Source organism: Drosophila novamexicana, unplaced genomic scaffold (assembly GCF_003285875.2).
Source record: "Drosophila novamexicana strain 15010-1031.04,08,12 unplaced genomic scaffold, DnovRS2.1 tig00000858-arrow-arrow-pilon, whole genome shotgun sequence".
Classification (NCBI taxonomy): domain Eukaryota; kingdom Metazoa; phylum Arthropoda; class Insecta; order Diptera; family Drosophilidae; genus Drosophila; species Drosophila novamexicana.
The window spans coordinates 1123068-1142153 of NW_020824829.1; the positions used below are offsets into that span (position 1 = coordinate 1123068).

Sequence of the window (19086 nt, forward strand, 5' to 3'; positions counted from 1 at the left end):
TATATATATGCACTTTTGATTCATTTCCTTTTGTGAGGGTCTAGTTTAGGAATGTTTTGTGTTTGTCTCTTAAAATTCAATTTCTTTTTGCTACGGTATGCAATATATATATTTGTGTATAGATAGAAGAAGAAGCAGGCATTGGGGGACAAGTATAAAAAATATCAACTTTTGTTCGCCTCTAACATCCAATGAACACCCACACAGAAAGCTAACCGGTTTTTGATTTTTTAAATGTTTTTTTGGGCGTTCTATAAATATTATGTCTGTCTATCTTTCCACTTTTGTGTGTCTGTCTCTCTATGCTCGCGACACGCTCTCAAAGACGGGTACAACAGGTACAACAACAACAATTAAACGCTATGCTAATTGGGTAGACCCTTCTGCCACAGACCTGGCCCTGGCCAACCCATCTACAGATTTGACAGCATCAAGATTAGCGTTATGCTGCTGCCGACGACTCCAGCAAGTCCTGTTGCGGCTATTGTGGCGGGCGCCTTATTGTTGCCGCCGCCAATACCGAAGCCAGCGAGCGCTGCGTCCTTGGAGGACATATTCTCGGGCGCCTCATTCGAGCTGACCTCGTTGGTAGAGGTTGAATCATTTAACGTTTTCTCCAGCGAATCCGGACCGGAATGCTTAACGCCCACATGCTCGACACGCACCAGCGGCGGTTCATGTATGGGCGTCGGCTCATTGGTGCTGGTGGTGGTCGCATGTGTCGTTGTCGATGTGGTCGATGTGGTGGTGGTCGTTGGCACGACGGTGCCATTCTCAATCCAATAGACGGGACTGAACTCCATCTTGACATCTTTCAAGTAGCTTTTGCGCACCTGCAAGGGATTGGACAAGAATTAAGCTGGCTAAGCGTTGGATTATATTTGTAGCACATACCTCGGCGCTGATCTTGCGCGAAACGCTCTCGCTGTCGTAGTAGAAGGCCGACAGCTTGGCGGTGTAGGGTGCTTCCAGGGTCACATAGTTGCCGCGCAGCGTCACGTTAATGGCCGTGCCTGGCCAGAGTTTACTGTAGACAGCTTTGTTCTCGTGGCGTTTCTCGCCGCGCTTCAGCGCCCAATTGATTTCGGCCGGCGCGGCTCCATTCTTCTCATATATCTTGGTCGGCAGACCCTTGGCAACGCCTTCATGCGAGCCCCAGTACTGCAGGTAGTCAAAGCTGTAGCTCATCACCTTCTCCATGGTGTCGTAGGTTTCGCCGCGATTCTCCAGAATTCCGCTGGCTAATAAAGTGGAAAGGGGTGTGTTTAGTCATAACAAACCTTGGGCATCTCCCGATGTTCTACTCACCCAGCTCGGTCATATTCTCGCGCAGAGTGGTGCGCAGTCGATCCAGCTTGATGTCGCGCAGCTCGTAGCTGAAGGGCTCTGTTTCGACCAGAACCTCGCCCTCATCGTAGTACTTTTCGCCTTCGCTCTCAGCCACCTTGATCTTGCCCAGACCCAGTGGCTCCAGTCTGCCCAGATTGTAGTCGGCACCACGATGCGCCTCACCGCCCTCGGCATTCGCATGATGCACCGCGCGATGGCGTCCAATGTAGGAATCGTCGCCGATTTGTATGGCGCCCACGGGGATGCCCGCATTGAATTTGGTCCAGTGCTTCCAAGCGATCTTGCCCAGATGTCCCCTATTCATCAGCACATCAAAGTGCTCGTTGATGTTGTGCTTGTGGAGCGCGGCGACGCACACGTGCTTCTGCTGCACCTTCTCGGTGTGACCAGAGGTGCGCACACCATCGATGGTCACACGGCAAACATAGATGGGATAATGCTCATCCTCTGTTATGTATTTGCCGCCCTCGACGGCTGACTGCATCTGCTTGGCATCCTTGGGGTCGTAGCTCTCCCAAACCAAGGTGCTCGACGTAACCAGCTGGCCGAGCTGCGTGGAGGCGTTCTTGTATGTGAGCACAGGATGTACATGAGCCTGGCTGGGTGCCATCTGCAGCTGCAGCAACGCGAATAGCAGCCCAATGCCTGATAGGCCCAAGCGGGAACTGGTTGTACAGCTCATGCTGTTGATTGTACTTCGTCGTCTGATCATGCTTTCTTTATTTTATTTTTTGTTGTTGTTGTGCCCAATTTGTGTTGAGGAATATTCTGCAAGAGGTGAAAAAGTTGGTAGAGTTTAGATAACATGTTGGAGACTAGATAAAGTATGTTACAATTCTAACTCTTTTGACAATTCCTCTTCATTTATTCGTCGCCTCTTTCCAAAGAGTTATAAGCTTATTCATGTATGTTATTTTATTCTAAAACTACTTGGGAATTACAAGCTTTTTTGTGTCTTAGCCATTCATTGATTTTTTATTAGTTTAGCGTAGAACACTAGCTAGTCCATCAAATTTGAGACAAACTTTTCAGACCAACTAGGCACCAGAGCAGGTTCAAACTTTGTCTTTCGATTTCAATTGAACTGATTTGGCAGTCGAGCGACTAAAACTGGTCAGCTGGCAAACTGCCAACACTTTTAAATTTGACTTCAAAAAGTATCTTTACTATGTATTCCTAATGGACTGTCGTAAGCCATGTGCTGCCGCTGACAAGGCTTACAGTTAACTCGGTTTGGTTTGGTGTGATTGGCAAAACGGCACAAGAGCGTCCGAGCCCCCTTTGTGGCCAGAACCAGACTGACTCCCCGGCGGAAGTTCGCTTGGTCGCCTGCTACTCCTACTGCCCACATTTTGCCATTAAAAGCTTAAATGGGATAAACAAAGCCTAGCCATCGAATACCCAAATTCATTTGGTGTGTGTGGGGGCGTGACAGCATTTTACAACAACAGCTCGTTAGACGGCGAAGTCGACTACGACGCTGATCATTAGAGGCGTCAATGTCAGCAACACACACACGATGATGTCCACTTCAGACTGGGGAATACATGGACATGAGGCGAAACATTGTCCGTGCTGCGCCATGGGACATTCAATGTTGTTGTTCCAATAAATTTGTCGCTTGTTTGCGCAGCCAGCACATGACGTATACGTAACTTTCGAAAAGAGAAAAGAAAGAACAGGAGCAGACTTTGGCAAGCCGAACAGTGAATACCCTAACGTTTGACAAGTTATTTATATGTCAAATGGATTCAGTTCGTATGAGATAAAATACTATTATGTTGTTAGGATTTTCCATTTACGTTAAAAGTTCTTAGCTGGAAAGTTTTGTCGAATATGTGTAACTTGTGTCATCTTCAGCCTCAATAAAAACATACGAAATAAATGTTTTTTTTTATTATCACGGCGACCGCTTGCTAGTTAGTCTGACGCTTAGGCAGCCAAACAATGCAGGAGCTTGGCGACAAGTTATATTGCTGCGATTTTATCCATGATTTTTATACCAAGTTAAAGATTCAATATATAATTCAGCTTTCTAGATCTTACGAGCCAAGTCGGGACTAACTCATTTACATATATAACTAGTAGTGTATTTAGGAAAGGAAAATGTCTCTCCCAAAAACTTAGATACGTATCAGTTATCCATAGTCAGGTCAAAATACACGACCATATCTCCTCAATATTTTGACAAAATCGAAATACCCTATACAATGTAGAGTATACAATGCTAGAGCGGAAGTAAAGTCGACGCCATGTTTATTCATTAGCAGCCATTGTGAAGGCAGGCAACTTTGTGTCCTCTGTGTCCTGCTGCTGTCCACTAGAGCTGCGTCTAAGGTCTGTCTTCGTCTACTGTCCGTCTGCTGTCCGCACTCTTGACACTCTGCATTGTGTCGTGGCTTTCTCTTTGCCAACGTCTAACCTTAGCGCTTGACCTTAGGTGTTGCCACCAAGCCGAACACTGGCCGCTGTCTGCAACGGATATGAGATGATAAGGTTACATGCAACATCATTTGTTTGCCTGACAAATGATGTGTTATTGTGATAGTGTTTCAAGAGCCAGCACAACGGGGCATGTAACTTACGAGTGGGGCGTCGAGTTCAAGTGACGTGAGTCAAAATTTAAATAATGCAGCAGAATTGAGTGTGCAGTGTGTATATGTGAGCTGGCTGCAGCAAGTGATGGATGGCAAAGCGGCTACTGAAGACTTGAAAGGATTACAGCGATTAGAAGATGGGTTTGTGACTGGGGGAGAAAGCAGCGCATTAATCTGCCAGCAATACACACTATAAGATAGCAACATATTGCTGTCTGAACGTCGGACCAGCGAGCGAGAAGTCGCCAAGTCAAACTTGACGTGAGTAACATAAACAATGTCAACGATGTGTAATTTCTTTTAGTTAAATATATTTTAGTTTCGGTTAGAAAAAGTTCTCCATTTACAGCAAACATATTGCTGTCTGACCGTTGGACCAGCGAGCGAGAAGTCGCCAAATCAAACTTGACGTGAGTAATTAATTGTGAGTAAAAAAGTGTGCAATTTCTTTTAGTTAAATATATTTCAGTTTCGATTAACATAAGTGCTCCATAGACATATTTATTTTAAGTATTCTCGCGATTATAATAAAAAGCGCACATTCTATAAAATTCCTAAGCAGTTGTTAGTTTGATGTCACGTACTCGCAAATTTATGACCGAAAAATAACCCAAATTTAAGTAAACTATATGCTGAGCATTAATGATAAATGTTACTCATGCTTGAGACCACGCTCCATTCACTTAACCAGCTCTTTAGTTAAAGCATTCAACTATGACGCATGGCAGAAAGTAAACCACTTGCGACCGAAGAGTTCGAGAATTCTTGAGAGTCGTGGTCGACGGAAGTAACTGTCGTAAAACCGGGGAGCATTGGAATGGGAGGGTGGGTTTTATGTGCATGCAAGGAGGAAATAACAAGACATAAATTGACCTCTGCTAACCGCATAGTTGGCCCTCTTTTTGTGCAGTGCAATAAATATGCTAAAAATAGCAAAGTAAATTAAGGCGCAGCGCAGCAAGAGAATGCCTGTATATTATTTAAGGCGCAACCAACTTGCAGCATGCCGCACGTTGCAGCTAATGACCCAGGCGTAGAGCGCAGCAAAATTCAATTGAACTAAATGGGGGGAAAAGGCCGAGGCTGCCGCCGGTGAAAGTTCACGTTGCCTTTTATTAAATCAAATGCTTGCAGCTTTGCAACTTTGTTGCAGCTCTCTCACAGTCTTTAATTTTGGGGCAGCCAGGCAGGCAGGCAGGTTGCAGGCATTCAGATTTACGGTCACGGGGAAGGGGGGCAAGCGTGTTGAAAGGTCTGCGGGCGCATAACTAGGCAGAGAAGAAGGAGGAGGGCAAGCCCAGGCGCTGCGCCAGTTTAATTGGATTTTATTGAACTTTGACTCTGACCCTCATAGTTGCAAATGCAACAAGTTGTAGTTGTTGCTGATCATAATGCTGATAGCTGCACATGCAACACACACTCACTTTGTTGCAAGCATGAGTTATGAATCCGGTACTCCGCGCTTTATGAGGGCGGGCGACCCGCGCTTCAATTCAGCTCCATTTGCCAGCACCGCGCGAAGGTTGGGTCCGCATTTTGACACCCAGCAATAAGACGGCGTCTGTTCTATTGTATTCCCCATTTGATTTCTCACTCTGGTAGATGGGCAGCAGGGTTCAGTGCACTTGTTGGGCCACTCGTAGCGCTTGATTGCCGCGTAAACAAAAATTAATTAGAAACTCATTAAGAGCTATTTGCCTGGAACTACGTGTTGCCCACTGGGTTTGGCCGTGAGAATGTAGCAAATAGCTAGAGTAAAATGAGTAAAAAGAGATAGAAGTAGTTAGAAAGAGACAACATTCAGCGGCTCCCAACTCATATACTGACATTAACGACTCTACGCTCAGTGCCAGATAATTGATGTAAAGTGAAAAGTGTTTCGAGTGCCCGAAAACTTGACTGGGAAAATTCAATTACTGCCGAGTATCGAGTGTTTTCCATGGAAATGGTAAGGGTTAAGCTTTGATTATGCAATAAATCACGAGCTTTCAATGGAACCACAGAATTAGTTGGGCAAACTACTGTTGAGTTCTCGCCTTTTAACGTTGAGTTTGGGGTGAAAAAGTCAAATGAAAATGAACATTTTCCTTCTGTGATAATAAATTGCATTTGTGCTCTCAAGTGGCACAGAAACTCAAATCAAATATTCGAGAGAACTGCAAATTTTTAGATGCCAAGCTAAGTTTTAATTGAAATGTAAGAGGCTCAGGCTCAAACAAAGTTTGAATTTTAATCAATTGTCAAAGGTAAAAGCAATGTAAAAGAAAAATAAATTAGAAAAATTATAAGAAACATAAAAACAAATAAATTTGAGGCGAAAGTTTAAAAGTTGTCCTGAATATAGGTTTAATTTATAATAGAATTACATGAAGTATTGAAAAGTAGTTTTTAAGAGCGATTTCTGTTTGTATTAAAGTATATAGTTTAAAGCTGTCTGACTAGTTTATGAAATACAAATATTAGCATATTAATTAGCTTTACTTTCTGTCATACCTAATAAATTGCAAATTTTATTACCAATAAAAAAAAAAAGACAAGTTAATCAATAGTTTTTTCCCTGCTTTCGTACCACAATCCCATTACGAGGTTTGCTTTTCTTGCCCAATCGAGACCTAATTAAATACTGTTCCACATGTTGCATTAACACACACTCACTGTGTAATTGTGCATTGATTCGAAATGAGTGTTGAAACACGAATAACATGAATAATATGAATACTTAGACAAGTAGTTGAAAGCGATTGAGCGATTGTGTTCCACTTGGAAAACTATAAACTATAACAATAATAGTCTCAATGATTGCACTCAGTAATTATTGGAAAATGTGTATCCGCAGTCTTTGCAGCTATTTGATAAATGTTTTCTCGTTTTTATTCAATTTTCAACCTAATTGATAGACCAGTGCATAAACATTTTTGCAGCTGGTTTTCGCATTTCCTCAATTATTCAGACGAAAACCCGAAGCCGCAGTAGCGTGTGATAATTGTGCTTGAATTTGAATTTGAATTAAGTCGCTTTTTTTGTTGTTGTTCAGTTTCGCAATGACGTCAGCTGATATAGAGATCCGCCTAGAAATGTGGGTGGTGCGCCTCAAAGATTGACTCGACTGCAGTTTGGACTGTAATTGCATTGCCACGCCCACTCGTATACACCCCTAGGGCAGACTAAACCCGTTCAGAGCGCGAGACAAGTTTTGTAATTGCCCATTGGATTTGCCAATGCTGATAACAGGTGATGATGTCGCCAGCGCGCCGCGCACCTCACCTCACCTGCCACACACCCACGCTAATTGTCCAATCTCGGTATCGATTCTTTATGCAACCAGTTGCCCAGACCCAGCCCCAAGCCAAGCACCGGCCCGCGTCTGGTCTGCGGCATGTGCCGCTTTTTTTCTCTGATGTTTTTAGCGGCAGGTAAGCTCAAAGAAAAGTAACAGAAAAAACGAAACACAAAAAATTACATCGTTGCCTTTGGCTGTTGCTCTTTTGGGCGAAACAGTTGTTAACTTAATTAAAGTGCACTGCGCAATGGTAACAAGAGATAAGCAGCGAAACAGGGCACTTGTGTTAAGTTCGGATGAATCTGCAGATACCCTTCAAAGCAGTTTATATCCATTTAATAGCTCACAACGACCTAAGAAGGCTGGTTCGAGTCCCAGGGTCTTGAGGTGTTTGTCTTGGATGAAGAATATGTCTAACATGGGCTTTAGATATCGCTGGCTAGATTTCATTTATATATTTCACATGATTTTGTTATATGTTATAAAAAATACTTGAAACAGGCTCGAGATATTTTTGTTCTGTCTAGATTTCTTATATATTTTTGTGATTAATTTACCTTAGACGAAGAATATTTAATTTGACTTTCTAGATTTCTTCTATATTGAGACGATTTTATCTTGGATAATGAATCTGTTACAATAAATAATTTCAATAGACACGAGATAATTTTACTCTATCTAGATTTCTTCTATATTTGAGACGATTTGATCTGCCCTGGCTAGATTTCTTCCATATAATTAAGAGTATTTTGCCTTAGATGAAGAATATATTATTTTATTTGAGATTGTTTTACCTCACATGAAAAATTAGTTATAATAAATAATTTAAATAGACTTTAGGTAATTTTTCTCTATCAAGTTTGCTTGTTTCGAGATCATTTGATCTTAAATGAAGAAATACTTTACAAAAAAAAAAATCGAGCTATTTGCTGTGTCTGATTTCTTACATATATTTGAGATTGATTTACCCTAGATAATAAATAAATATATATAATAAATAAATATAAGACTTGATATATTCTTACTCTATCTAGATTTCGTTTATATTGGAGATAATAAAAAAAAATTTAAACAGACTTTTTGTATATCTTTAAGAAATATTCAGAAAATAATGAGTCTTTTTTTATTGGTTTTACTTTTGTTTCAAGGCTTTTCTCTTTAAGCGAACCCATGTTTATATTAAACTGTTTAGCTGGAGATTCTAAAATTTCTTTTTCACACATAAACTTTTGTTTCTTGTGATGAATCAAGACCATCTTTTCGCCTCTTAGTCATCATTAGCAATTACAGCTATTGCCACATGTGCTTTCCACATTATAAATAGTTTAATCAAATTCATTTTCTACTCTTTCATAAAGTCTCTGTGATTGTTATTTATTTGATTTGTTGTTCCGTTGCTTTCCACACTTTTTTCTCTTTTGCTATTGAATAAATCAAAATATTTTTGTGCATATGTCACGATTTTTTCATTTATTTTTAAAGCTTTTTACCTATTTTTTTTTTGGCTTTTTCGCTTTTTCATTCGTTTTTTATCTGTTGTCGTGTGCGTGTGATTTATTAGAGAGCATCGTAGCTGTTTGGACAGCTGAGACAGTTGCTGTCGCGTCGTATGCTAACTGGTTAAACAATTGACACCCCCACTGACAACCCCCCCCCTCTGGCACAGCAGCTGCAGCCCATTTGCATCTATTGGAGCTGCATCAATTAAGGCGTCTGGAGGACTCCACACCCAGACACACACAGACACACACACACACGCACACACTCGTTAGCGCCAGACTTTAGACTGACTCGGACCAGCTGTTGGCCAGCCCATTAAATCGAATGCAGTTTGCACGTGACGCACGTGACAATGGGCAAGGTGAAGGGGCTCCTCGGGCTGGTCCGGTCTGCTGGCAAAACGTTTGCACTACACTCAATTAATTTAATGGATCAATCGAACGCTTTGTTTGATGCTGCTCATTAAATTAACGCATTGCCCGGCAATTTGTGGGCCTCGGTATTACCTCATATGTGTACAATGTTTTTCATTAACTAATAGCCGAGCAGCTGCGGTTGCTTAAAGCCAGTACCAAGTTTAGTAAAGTCAACGAAAATTTGAATATTATCTATACATAGTTTACCGCTGGTTCAAAGCCAGCAAGCTGTAAATAGTCGCTTGAGTAGAACGCTGGGCTGGAATAGGGTTGGAACCCACAACGTTTGTTAGCTCAATTTAAATATAAATATGATTCTAATGTCGCTCGAGGTGAGAAAACATATGAAAATAATATCAATTATATTTATATTCATTGCACCCAGGCAATGCCGGGTAATTTTCTCTAGTTACTTTATAAATATTGAAATTTCGAACAGCCAGTTAGATGACTTTTCTACCCAGTTTTTCATTTTATATGCAAATTGTAAGCTCATAAATTGTACAAGCTGACCATTTCCTGTTTTTTGTACAGTCCAAATCATAAATATGCTACAAAATGTATGCGAAATACTCGAAAAGCAAGAAAATATGATCGCGCATTGAGCAAGGTTTAATTAAAATGAAATTAGACAAACAAATGAGCGGCTAATTAATTAATTCGTAATGCCCAATAAATTTGTCATCAATTTCAATTCGGTGGCTCTTTAAATACAATGCATTTTTTATGCGGCCTTTAAGTAAAAACCAAACAAAAAACGATCCGCTGCTAATCGGTCCGTTTCATAATTTATATTAATTTATTTGTAATTTAATTTTCTGCGCTTTGTAAAAAGCATCTGCGACCCCGCACACAAATGCGCGCAATTAAATATTTAAATTGTTTTCGTTTTTAAGACGGGCAGCTTTTTGATGCCTTTGCATGTTTTCCATTTGCCGCACATCGTATTCATTTGAAGGTTAAAAAATGTTTCAATTAATAACATTTAAAAGAAAAATAATTCTGTGTAGCAACGGCAGCAAAAAAAAACAAAGTTAAAACCTCAAGAGTCTTAGCTGAACAAAGAAATTGTCCCAAACTATAAAGTACTTATATTTATAAATTTTATTTAATGTCTTAAAGCTTCTTCTGTTTACTTCGCAACTTTTCGCTACCTGATATCAAATTCTGGACAAGAAAACAATTTGCAGACAGTCGCTTTGAACGTGACTTGAGTGGCCTGTCAAATATTTATTTAACAGGAAGATGAGAAGATGACAGTTCCATTAACTTTTCTGCGTTATGAAGGGGACAAATAATTGAATAAATGTGTTTGCAGAACGTCAAGTTTTCAATTAAAACGAAGAGCAACATATCAGATACAAGTTAACATAAAATATTGAATAAGTAAATTATTAAATTGTATAATAAACAGGCTTAAATCAGTTTTTAACATACATACATATATTCATATACTTCATATACTTGACATAAAAATGACATTTTACATTTATTTTCCTTCTGTTTGCTTACATTGTCAAAATGTAATTCTAGTATTTTGTTATTTGTTAATTTTATATTGTTAAATTTCGCAGCTGTTCAAATTATTAACAATGAACAATGAGAAAAGAAAGAAGAGTGGGAACGAAATTCAGATATATGAAGACGCAGCCTACCGCAGTCGCCAACAGGAATCAGATTCCAATAGTTCCGACTCATCGCAGGCGGTTAAAAAACAACGCAACGTGAAAACAAGTGAGTGCAATCGGAATTACCTTCAACCTTTTTATATAATGGATCAACTAAATGGCACACACAGCTGAGAATGTGGCTACCAAACCGATTGAACTGATATTTGTGATATTATCGGTTATCGCGATGATCATCACATTCCCGATATCGATATTTATGTGCGTGATCATTCTGCAGGAGTATCAGCGCGCGGTCATATTGCGGATGGGCCGCCTACGGCCGGGCGGTCCCCGTGGTCCGGGCATGGTGTTCATTTTACCCTGTCTGGATAGATATAGAAAGGTGGACTTGCGCACCACATCACTAGATGTGCCGCCGCAAGATATTCTCACCAAAGACTCGGTGACCATCAGCGTGGACGCCGTGGTCTATTACAGAATCAAGAATCCCCTGGATGTCACACTGCAGGTGATGGACCCCGAAAGCTGTTGTGAGCTGCTGGCGATGACAACGCTGCGCAATATAACCGGCGGCTACTTGCTCATAGAACTGGTCAGCTCCAAGAAGGCGCTGTCCAGGCAAATCAAGGCCGCCCTGGATGCCACTGGCGCCACAGAATCTTGGGGCATACGCATCGAGCGTGTTGAAATGTAAGTTTTAACAATATCAGTACCTAATTGAGACTCAGCTGCCTTCATTCATGCCCCTTAAGCTCGGATATTTATATGCCGGAAACCCTGCAACGCGCCATGGCCGTGGAGCAGGAGGCGCGCCGCGAGGCCATGGCCAAGGTGGCCTCAGCAAATGGCGAACGGGATGCTGTCAAAGCACTCAAGGAGGCTGCCGATATCATGGAATTGAATCCCATAGCACTGCAGGTGGGTGCCACACAAGCGAACACATAAGGTTAAAACATAATTACGATTGGCTATTCATTTCCAGCTTCGCTATCTGCAAACACTCAATACGATTGCAAATGAGGAAACACAGTCCATTGTATTCCCATTCCCCATTGACATTGTGCAAAAACTAATCAAATAACTAAATTTTAGTTTTCATAAAACTCACATATAAAAATGTCTAATAATGTAATGCCTTTAAATATGTATTAAATTTAAATGTAATTCTAACGAAAACAAAACGATTAAGTACTGTATACAACTACGAGACGGATCTTGGCCAAGTTTGATCCCCATCCCACCCAAATTCGTGTCCACACAATCCAGCCTGATCCCTGTCAAAGGTTAATAATTCTTAACTATAACTATTTCCAGATGCATATAACCTCTATGCGCAATTAAACGCAGTTTCTACAAGTCTTGGAACCATTTGGCATATCTCCGCACTTTAGCAATAGATTTATGTTCTTTTCGTTGACCCCAAATACCACAGATTGTAATTTGCATCATTAAAATCAATTAAAATCTGTTGTAATACAACAAAAATATCAATTAATCTTGAACATATTCAAATGAACAACGAGGCGGCAGTAAAAGCGAATACAAGTACAAGCATCTGAACTCAAAACGAATTTCTGTTGATTGACATAAAAGATAAATGCCCCAACGAGAGGCAGTTCTTAAAAAGATGGAAGACAGCCCGCTCGCCGACGCTCAAGGCCAGATGCTGCAAATTGAGGGGAATAACATACTTAAAGAATTGTTGAAGCCGCCGCCGCTTGCAGCACTTGCAACATATTTCGCATACAGCTCATTTTAATGGCCTTTTAATCATTCACAAGAGTCAAAACAAAAAATTGTTTAAAAAGTCGCCACTTGAAAAGTTTGAAAACAATTAATTAAGTTCGATCACAAAATAAGTGATTTTCTCTATTTAAAGCACTTTTAATTATCAATTTTTTGTTTATTTTAATTATTTTTATTTTTAAATATTTTTCAAATGCATTGACCCCATGTGGAAGCAACTCCAGCGGCGACTGCGCACTTAACCAACTGAATTGGTCATGGACCGTTTGAGTTGCGAGATCGCGAGTTGGACACATGTTTTTTTCCATTTTAATTCTCCTATTATTCCAAAGAGCTACGTCATCGTGGCAGCAGAGCAGAAACCGAAACCGAAGCAGAAACCGGTACCGGGCGTTCCATAACGAACCACGTGCTCTGCCATTTTGCCGCCAAAAATAAAAAATAAAACAAAAGCCAGCCAAAGAGTTGAACTGGTTTTTTGCGCTTCAGAAGCAATAAAAGAATAAAAGTGATCTAGTGGAGAGTGTCTGACTAGAAGATACCCTAAAGCCACCGCCTAGCTGCCGTTACTTTCTTTACACAAATATTATTATTCCACATTGCAAATCCAAAAAAAATATATATATAAATCTATGGAATCAACACAAAAGGTTTAGTGCAACAAGCTCTTTAAATTTTCGAGTTATGCTTAGATGTTTCCATGTTTACAAAATCGATTTTAATCGATATCCTTAAAATGGGAGATATCGAAAGCATTAATAAACTCCTGTCAAAGTTTTATTTTTATTTTCTTTATTCATTCAAGTTTGTTGCACAAAGCTCTTAAAATATACGAGTTAAGTTCAAACACTGCTAAAAGCCTGTCTGAAATCGATTTATATCGATATTCTGAAAATCGGAGATATAAAAACAAATAACTAACTAGTTGATTCTCATTCCGGAAATGGGAGACATCGAAATAAAATAATAATAAGCTCGTTTTGTCATTTTCTTTTATAGTTTATTTATCTATCTGGTGTACCCGGTCTTCAAATCGATTTTGATCAATATCACGAAAAAAAGGAGATATTGAAAAACGTCTTTTTTACAGTTTACCTCATTTGGCCCCACAAAACGCTTTTGTAGGGTATCTCAAAATGCGATATTTGAGCTACAGAGCATTCATTGCCATGTTTCAAATTGGCTGCCACAAATAATTAATAAGCAGCCGCGTTCTAAGCGCTACAAATTTATCTATACATTCATCTATATGTAGCTGTGTGTATCCATGTATGTATCTCTCGAGCCGTACATTTAATTTATGAGCGCATTTTCAAGGTGATTGTGACGTAATGAAGCAAACACAGGCCTCTATTACTTGCTCTCTGAGCCTATTTGGCCCGTTTGAGCAATCGAAGTTAATCAATTTAGAGATTTATCGCGTCAGCTTTGACAGGCGGCTCATTGTCACAATTACATTTTATAATTTGGCCTATTGCTCACATGCAAATACGTTGGCTGTGCATGTATCCAAATGAGAATCAGACTCGCATATGTCAGCATTAAGAGGCATAATACACAAAGTACACATCACAAATCATTTTGGCAGCTCTTTGCAGCTCATAACAGAATATGAAACGTTGACTAGATCGGATAAAGTATCTATGGGATTGCTTTCAGCTGACAACTTTTGTGTGCGCTTATAGCGTGAGCGAGCCCCATTATTTTATTGTTATGGAAAAGTGGGCAACACGTCAGACGGCTCCAGCTCACTTTATATAATATTTTATTTTTATTGTAATTGCTGGCGTTTATTTTTGAAATTAAAAGCTTAATAGCTACAATTTTGAGCGATCTGATATATATATGTGGGCTGTAGTTTCGTTTATTTATGTTATTTAATTCTTAAAATTAAATAACTTTGGGCTGTAAGCGATTTAAATAAAGTTTATTTTTAATATGAAAATATGTGTTGGAAGACTTTGTGATAACAATTTTTAATTTTTATTCACGATCTTTAGGTATCGAAGCCCTAGAGGGGTAAAAAAATATATTTTATTTAATGTTTAGCTTGCCATTCTCAAATTTGAGATTTGAATTCTTACTATAGATTACTTTGAAATGTATCTTAATCTATTTTTCACTACATAACTCCCTTTACCAAAACTTTTGCAAGAAACATAGTTCATATTATTTTCAGCTTCTTCAAATCCAGCTCTGCTGCGCAAACTTAATTAAAACTTGCTGCAACACAAGCAGAAACCACACAAGAAAGAGAGGAAAAAAACTTTCGAGAGCGTCTCAAAATTTATTCATAGCCCGTTACAGATGTGGGTTCAGATTACACACCGCGACTCGAGCACCACTTGAGAAGTTACAGTGGGGCAAAAAGTCGGTGGTAAGTGCAACTTCTTTTTTGTTGTTAACTTTTATTAAAGATGCACTTCGCTGCAATAGTTGCAGGCAACTTTTATCGGTTTGTTGGCTGACGAAATCATGACTGTGGTTTGGCTTATGCTAACTGTACATCAAAGTTATGGTTAGACTTGCAGCTTGAGTCGCCCGTCGTGGGTTTCGCTGACAGCCGGCTCCATTAGCACCTCATTGACAGGCGAACGAGGGACGATCGTGGTGTGTTACGCACCGCTGAGCGGTAGAGGGGTGCAGCTCTTCCAATGCTCGTCATGAAAACTAGATTACACATTGATGATGCGCTCCAGTAAATGCTGCTGTTTGGCATATCGCGTGCCGCATTTATTATGTATCTTTAAGATACAATTATGCATGTGTGTAACTTGCGGCTGCCTTCAAGCAGAGCCTGTCACATTGTTGTTGTTGTTGTTGCTGCAGCTGCTTAAATAAACATCAGCGAGTGTTTGTTTTAGCTTCCGATGACAGCCCATCAATAAGCAACACAGCCACATCGCTCATACGCCATGTTAAATCGAATTGAAATTTGTAAACATTATAGCTCCCAAGTGCATAATAATACATCATCGGGGTGAAGTGCTCCTTGAATTATTTCTAAATTTAACTCTGATTTTTTAACTGCTGAAAATTATTAACTGACAGTTTGATCTGTTGACAAAGCTCTTCTCTAGCTGCCAGTCAATGGCAACGTTGGGCTCTTAGGCATTCGCTCAACTCTTTGAAGCTTCTGCTCAGTTTCAGCTGCGCCTTTCAACACGCTGTTAAATGGCTTAAAAAACAGCCTCAAGCACAACTTGACACATTTGTCATTTGATCCTTTTGCAGAAAGCCTGGGGCACTGAAAACCCGCCACCAATATGAGAAAACTGTGCTGTAATTAACTGGCAATTTGCATTTTGACGAAGCCGTCAAAGCCTTGTTGCACCCTGTACTGAAGACACGGAAGGGTATTCTATTTCATTCTGGTGTTTATTTATAATGCGCTATAATTCCTTTTGGTCTACAAACATATTTGAAGCGAGGGCTCTAGAAGTCCAAGTTTTGTGTAGGGTTTGAACCTTCAGACATTTTATCTTCGACTTTTTATTCAATACAGGGCATTTCTTAGTATATCAGCCTAGTTGTACGCATTGACAAATGCCTTTGTCTTCCGACATTTGTCCCCTTTTGTGACTTCTGCGCACTTTGTTTACACATTTCGCAGAGACTTTGTATAACTTTTTTCATAACAAAAACAAATGGCAATTGTTTGCTGTTTACTTTAACTAATTTGTTATTGTTGGCCGCTTACAGTTTGTCTTGTTTGCTGCACCCTCCAACCCGCAACCCGTTGCATATTACTTAACCCGCTGGGGGCTTAGCTGAAGTCCCTAAGACGTTTGCTTTCCGGGTTTCTTAGAGCGCATTTCAACTCAAATTACCGCGCTATATGGATTTTTCGGGTAAGGGAGGTTGTGTGTCGCTTTGCAGCTTGCAATTTGTTATAATAAAAGCATTTTGTTTTTGATTTTTCTTGTTTCTATTTCAGTTCTGTATGTGTCCAACACTGGCCTGCAATTTGTTTTATGCGTTCAGTGTCACTTTCAATTTCTAGCAATTTAAATCGCGTTTGCGGCTTGTGGCGCGTATCCGCCGAATGAGGTCAGCGTTGCCCGCGACAGATATTAAAAAAAAAAAAAAACAATAAAAGGTTCCACTCGCCCCCAACTATGCGACAGCTAGTATATAATAATATACGCCTAGCTGCGCGTTCTATCAACTCAAGTGCCAAAGGCATGAATTGGACATGTTGAAATGTCCAGCTGACCACCATCATGCCTCGTTTGGTGTCGCCTCTTGTTGCGCTGTGTGTCTTGCACAGACAACGGCAATTTCTTGGCGCCACTGCCACAATCAGCATAAATATTCACAAATAATGCAAATTTGTGGCCTCTATTTGCGGATAACGAATGAATTAAACAAGTCGCTGTACAACACGACTCGTTTCGCGAGACACAATTGATAGCAAGCTATAAAGTAGTTTGTTTTATAAGTTATGTAACCGGCTATTAGGTATATAGTAAATCCCCCAAGGTTAGCACCTTACAAATTAAAGAGACATCTTTGTCAAGACCAGAACGATTTGATGGCATTTACTTCTAGGCTTATTATGGATGATAGTTTAAATACTAGCGTGTATACCCCGGCCTTGCCCGTGACAAGTATATAATTAAATCTCTTAAAGATATTTGAAAATTCGATTTTAAACTTTTCTGATAAACAAATAACTTGTCAGCCAACTTACACACACTGAAATTTACCAAATCGCTGAAACGTCTAAGTTTGAAGCAAAACGGACACAACTAAAAACTAAAATCTCTCTTTCCACTGAGGAAGCTTTGATTTTGCGAAAAGAGTGAAACACGTCTCAAATGATTTCTCATAAAGATCCTTGAAAATGCATCCATTTCCACCAGGAGAATTGCATTTTCCACAAACTACGAAACATCCCTCCAATGAATTTGAACAAAGATCTTTAAAACTAAGTTTGCGGCCGATCGGATGGTTAACAAAAAAGTTTCATACAAACGTTTCTCGAACAAATGCGACAATTTCAGTTTCAGTGAAAATTTCAGCTTCGTAGCTCTTTGCGGCATGGGCTGTGCGTTGATCAGCAATCACTCAGTCAATAAGTTAGTCAGCACAAACAGTTTTATATATACAGATATGAATATTACACATGGGCTCGAGTTACTACATTAAATGTTCCGGAAGAAATACTGGAAATTTATCAGCACAATTGGAGATTATCCAGTTACATGTTTTACTATTTAATAACTGATATATAGGAATGCTATAAATAGTTCTCTGTAACTGCAGAGAACGTGAGCTTTTGCATGTACATGATTCCGCAACAAGAAGCGGCAAAGTGCAGCAACAAAGCGTTCCAAAGGAATGCACAGGAAATGCCGCAGAATGTTGCACAGACCGGGGAAATACTCGAATAATTTCATTTGATTAGAATGCAGAATATGTCCAAGAATTTGCATGCAACAATTTGATTAATCACAAGAGAACACAAAAGCGAGCTGCACGCGGCACTTGGGCAAAGGAATGCAGCTGATGTCAGCTACTGGACGCCAGGTGGCGCTCTGCCCGGCTTGCAACTGTGGCAGCAGACACGCCCCATTCAATTGGCGCTAACTTGCCACAACGGGCTGCTGCTGCTACCCATTTGGCATTGCAATTAGAGAAAAATGTCAGCGCGCGCGCAGCAATTATATAATTGAGTTTGACTGGGTCAGCAATGCGACACAGTCACTGCATTTACTAATTGAGCTGGCGGCAGGAGATGGTTCAGATATCGTGATATCACATAGATAAAAATAATAATAAAAAATAGAGCACAGTGTGCGCGACACTTGACATCAAATATTATTAGACGTGCAGCCAGAATGTCGCTCCACAACTAAAGCTGATGACACCGTTTGACAACATTGACACACGCATCTTCAGACAAACGCATCCGATAGATACAAAGATACTTATGTAACTTTGTGCTCAGCGAGCAGCTAATGGCCCGGAACTGCACTCGGCGCGGATTCCCTGTGGAGTGGGCGTGCGCCAAGTGCTGGCATTGTCTCAAACTAAGAGGAGTGTGCGTGCGGGTGTGTGTGCGGGTGTGTTTGAACTACAACCAAGTGCATGATATGCCGCATTAAACGCGATAAGCGGCGTCGCCCAAGAGTGGAGCATCCACTGCTGCCCGCAAACTTACCACCAAGTGGCACGCACTGTGGCAGTGGATAAGTGGGTTAAGTTATTGAGTACATATCAAATTACACGCTCAATACTTCTTGTTCATAAGGCATGCGGTTACAGGAACTCAAATCAAATTTCTAAGGGGTGCATCATTTTCCTTTGTCAAATGGTATGTTAAAGGAAGTGTGCTCCAAGTATGTGCTGAAATATATGTTGGGCATGAAAAAAGTTGGCATATTTGTAATGGCAACGTTTCACTTCTTTAATTTATCAATAATATTTAAAAAATTTCTTAGTATTTTCAGATCATGCTATTCAATCTCAAAAAGGACAGCAAATTGTAAGCAATATTTCCTCACAGATCTTTAAGAATGTGATTGATAGAAAAACAAAATAATTTTCCATTGTGCCCTTAC

General features: G+C 40.1%; 2 protein-coding genes across 2 annotated transcripts in view; one reads left to right on the forward strand and one right to left on the reverse strand.

The window, feature by feature from the left end:
• LOC115764492 (protein unzipped) overlaps positions 1-19086 on the reverse strand; it is a 38147-nt gene continuing 19061 nt past the window's right edge. Inside the window, exons 3-5 of the mRNA XM_030707579.1 lie at positions 1309-2118; positions 895-1241; positions 1-833 (exon numbers count right to left, since the gene is read on the reverse strand). Coding sequence (XP_030563439.1) covers positions 414-833; positions 895-1241; positions 1309-2062 — 1521 coding nt within the window. The 5' untranslated portion in view covers positions 2063-2118 and the 3' untranslated portion in view covers positions 1-413. The remainder of the gene's footprint in view (positions 834-894; positions 1242-1308; positions 2119-19086) is intronic.
• On the forward strand, positions 10680-11924 carry LOC115764493 (stomatin-4). Its single transcript, XM_030707581.1, has 4 exons — positions 10680-10877; positions 10942-11464; positions 11527-11692; positions 11757-11924. The coding sequence occupies exons 1-4, from the start codon at positions 10736-10738 to the stop codon at positions 11853-11855; spliced, it is 930 nt and encodes a 309-aa protein (XP_030563441.1). The 5' UTR covers positions 10680-10735; the 3' UTR covers positions 11856-11924.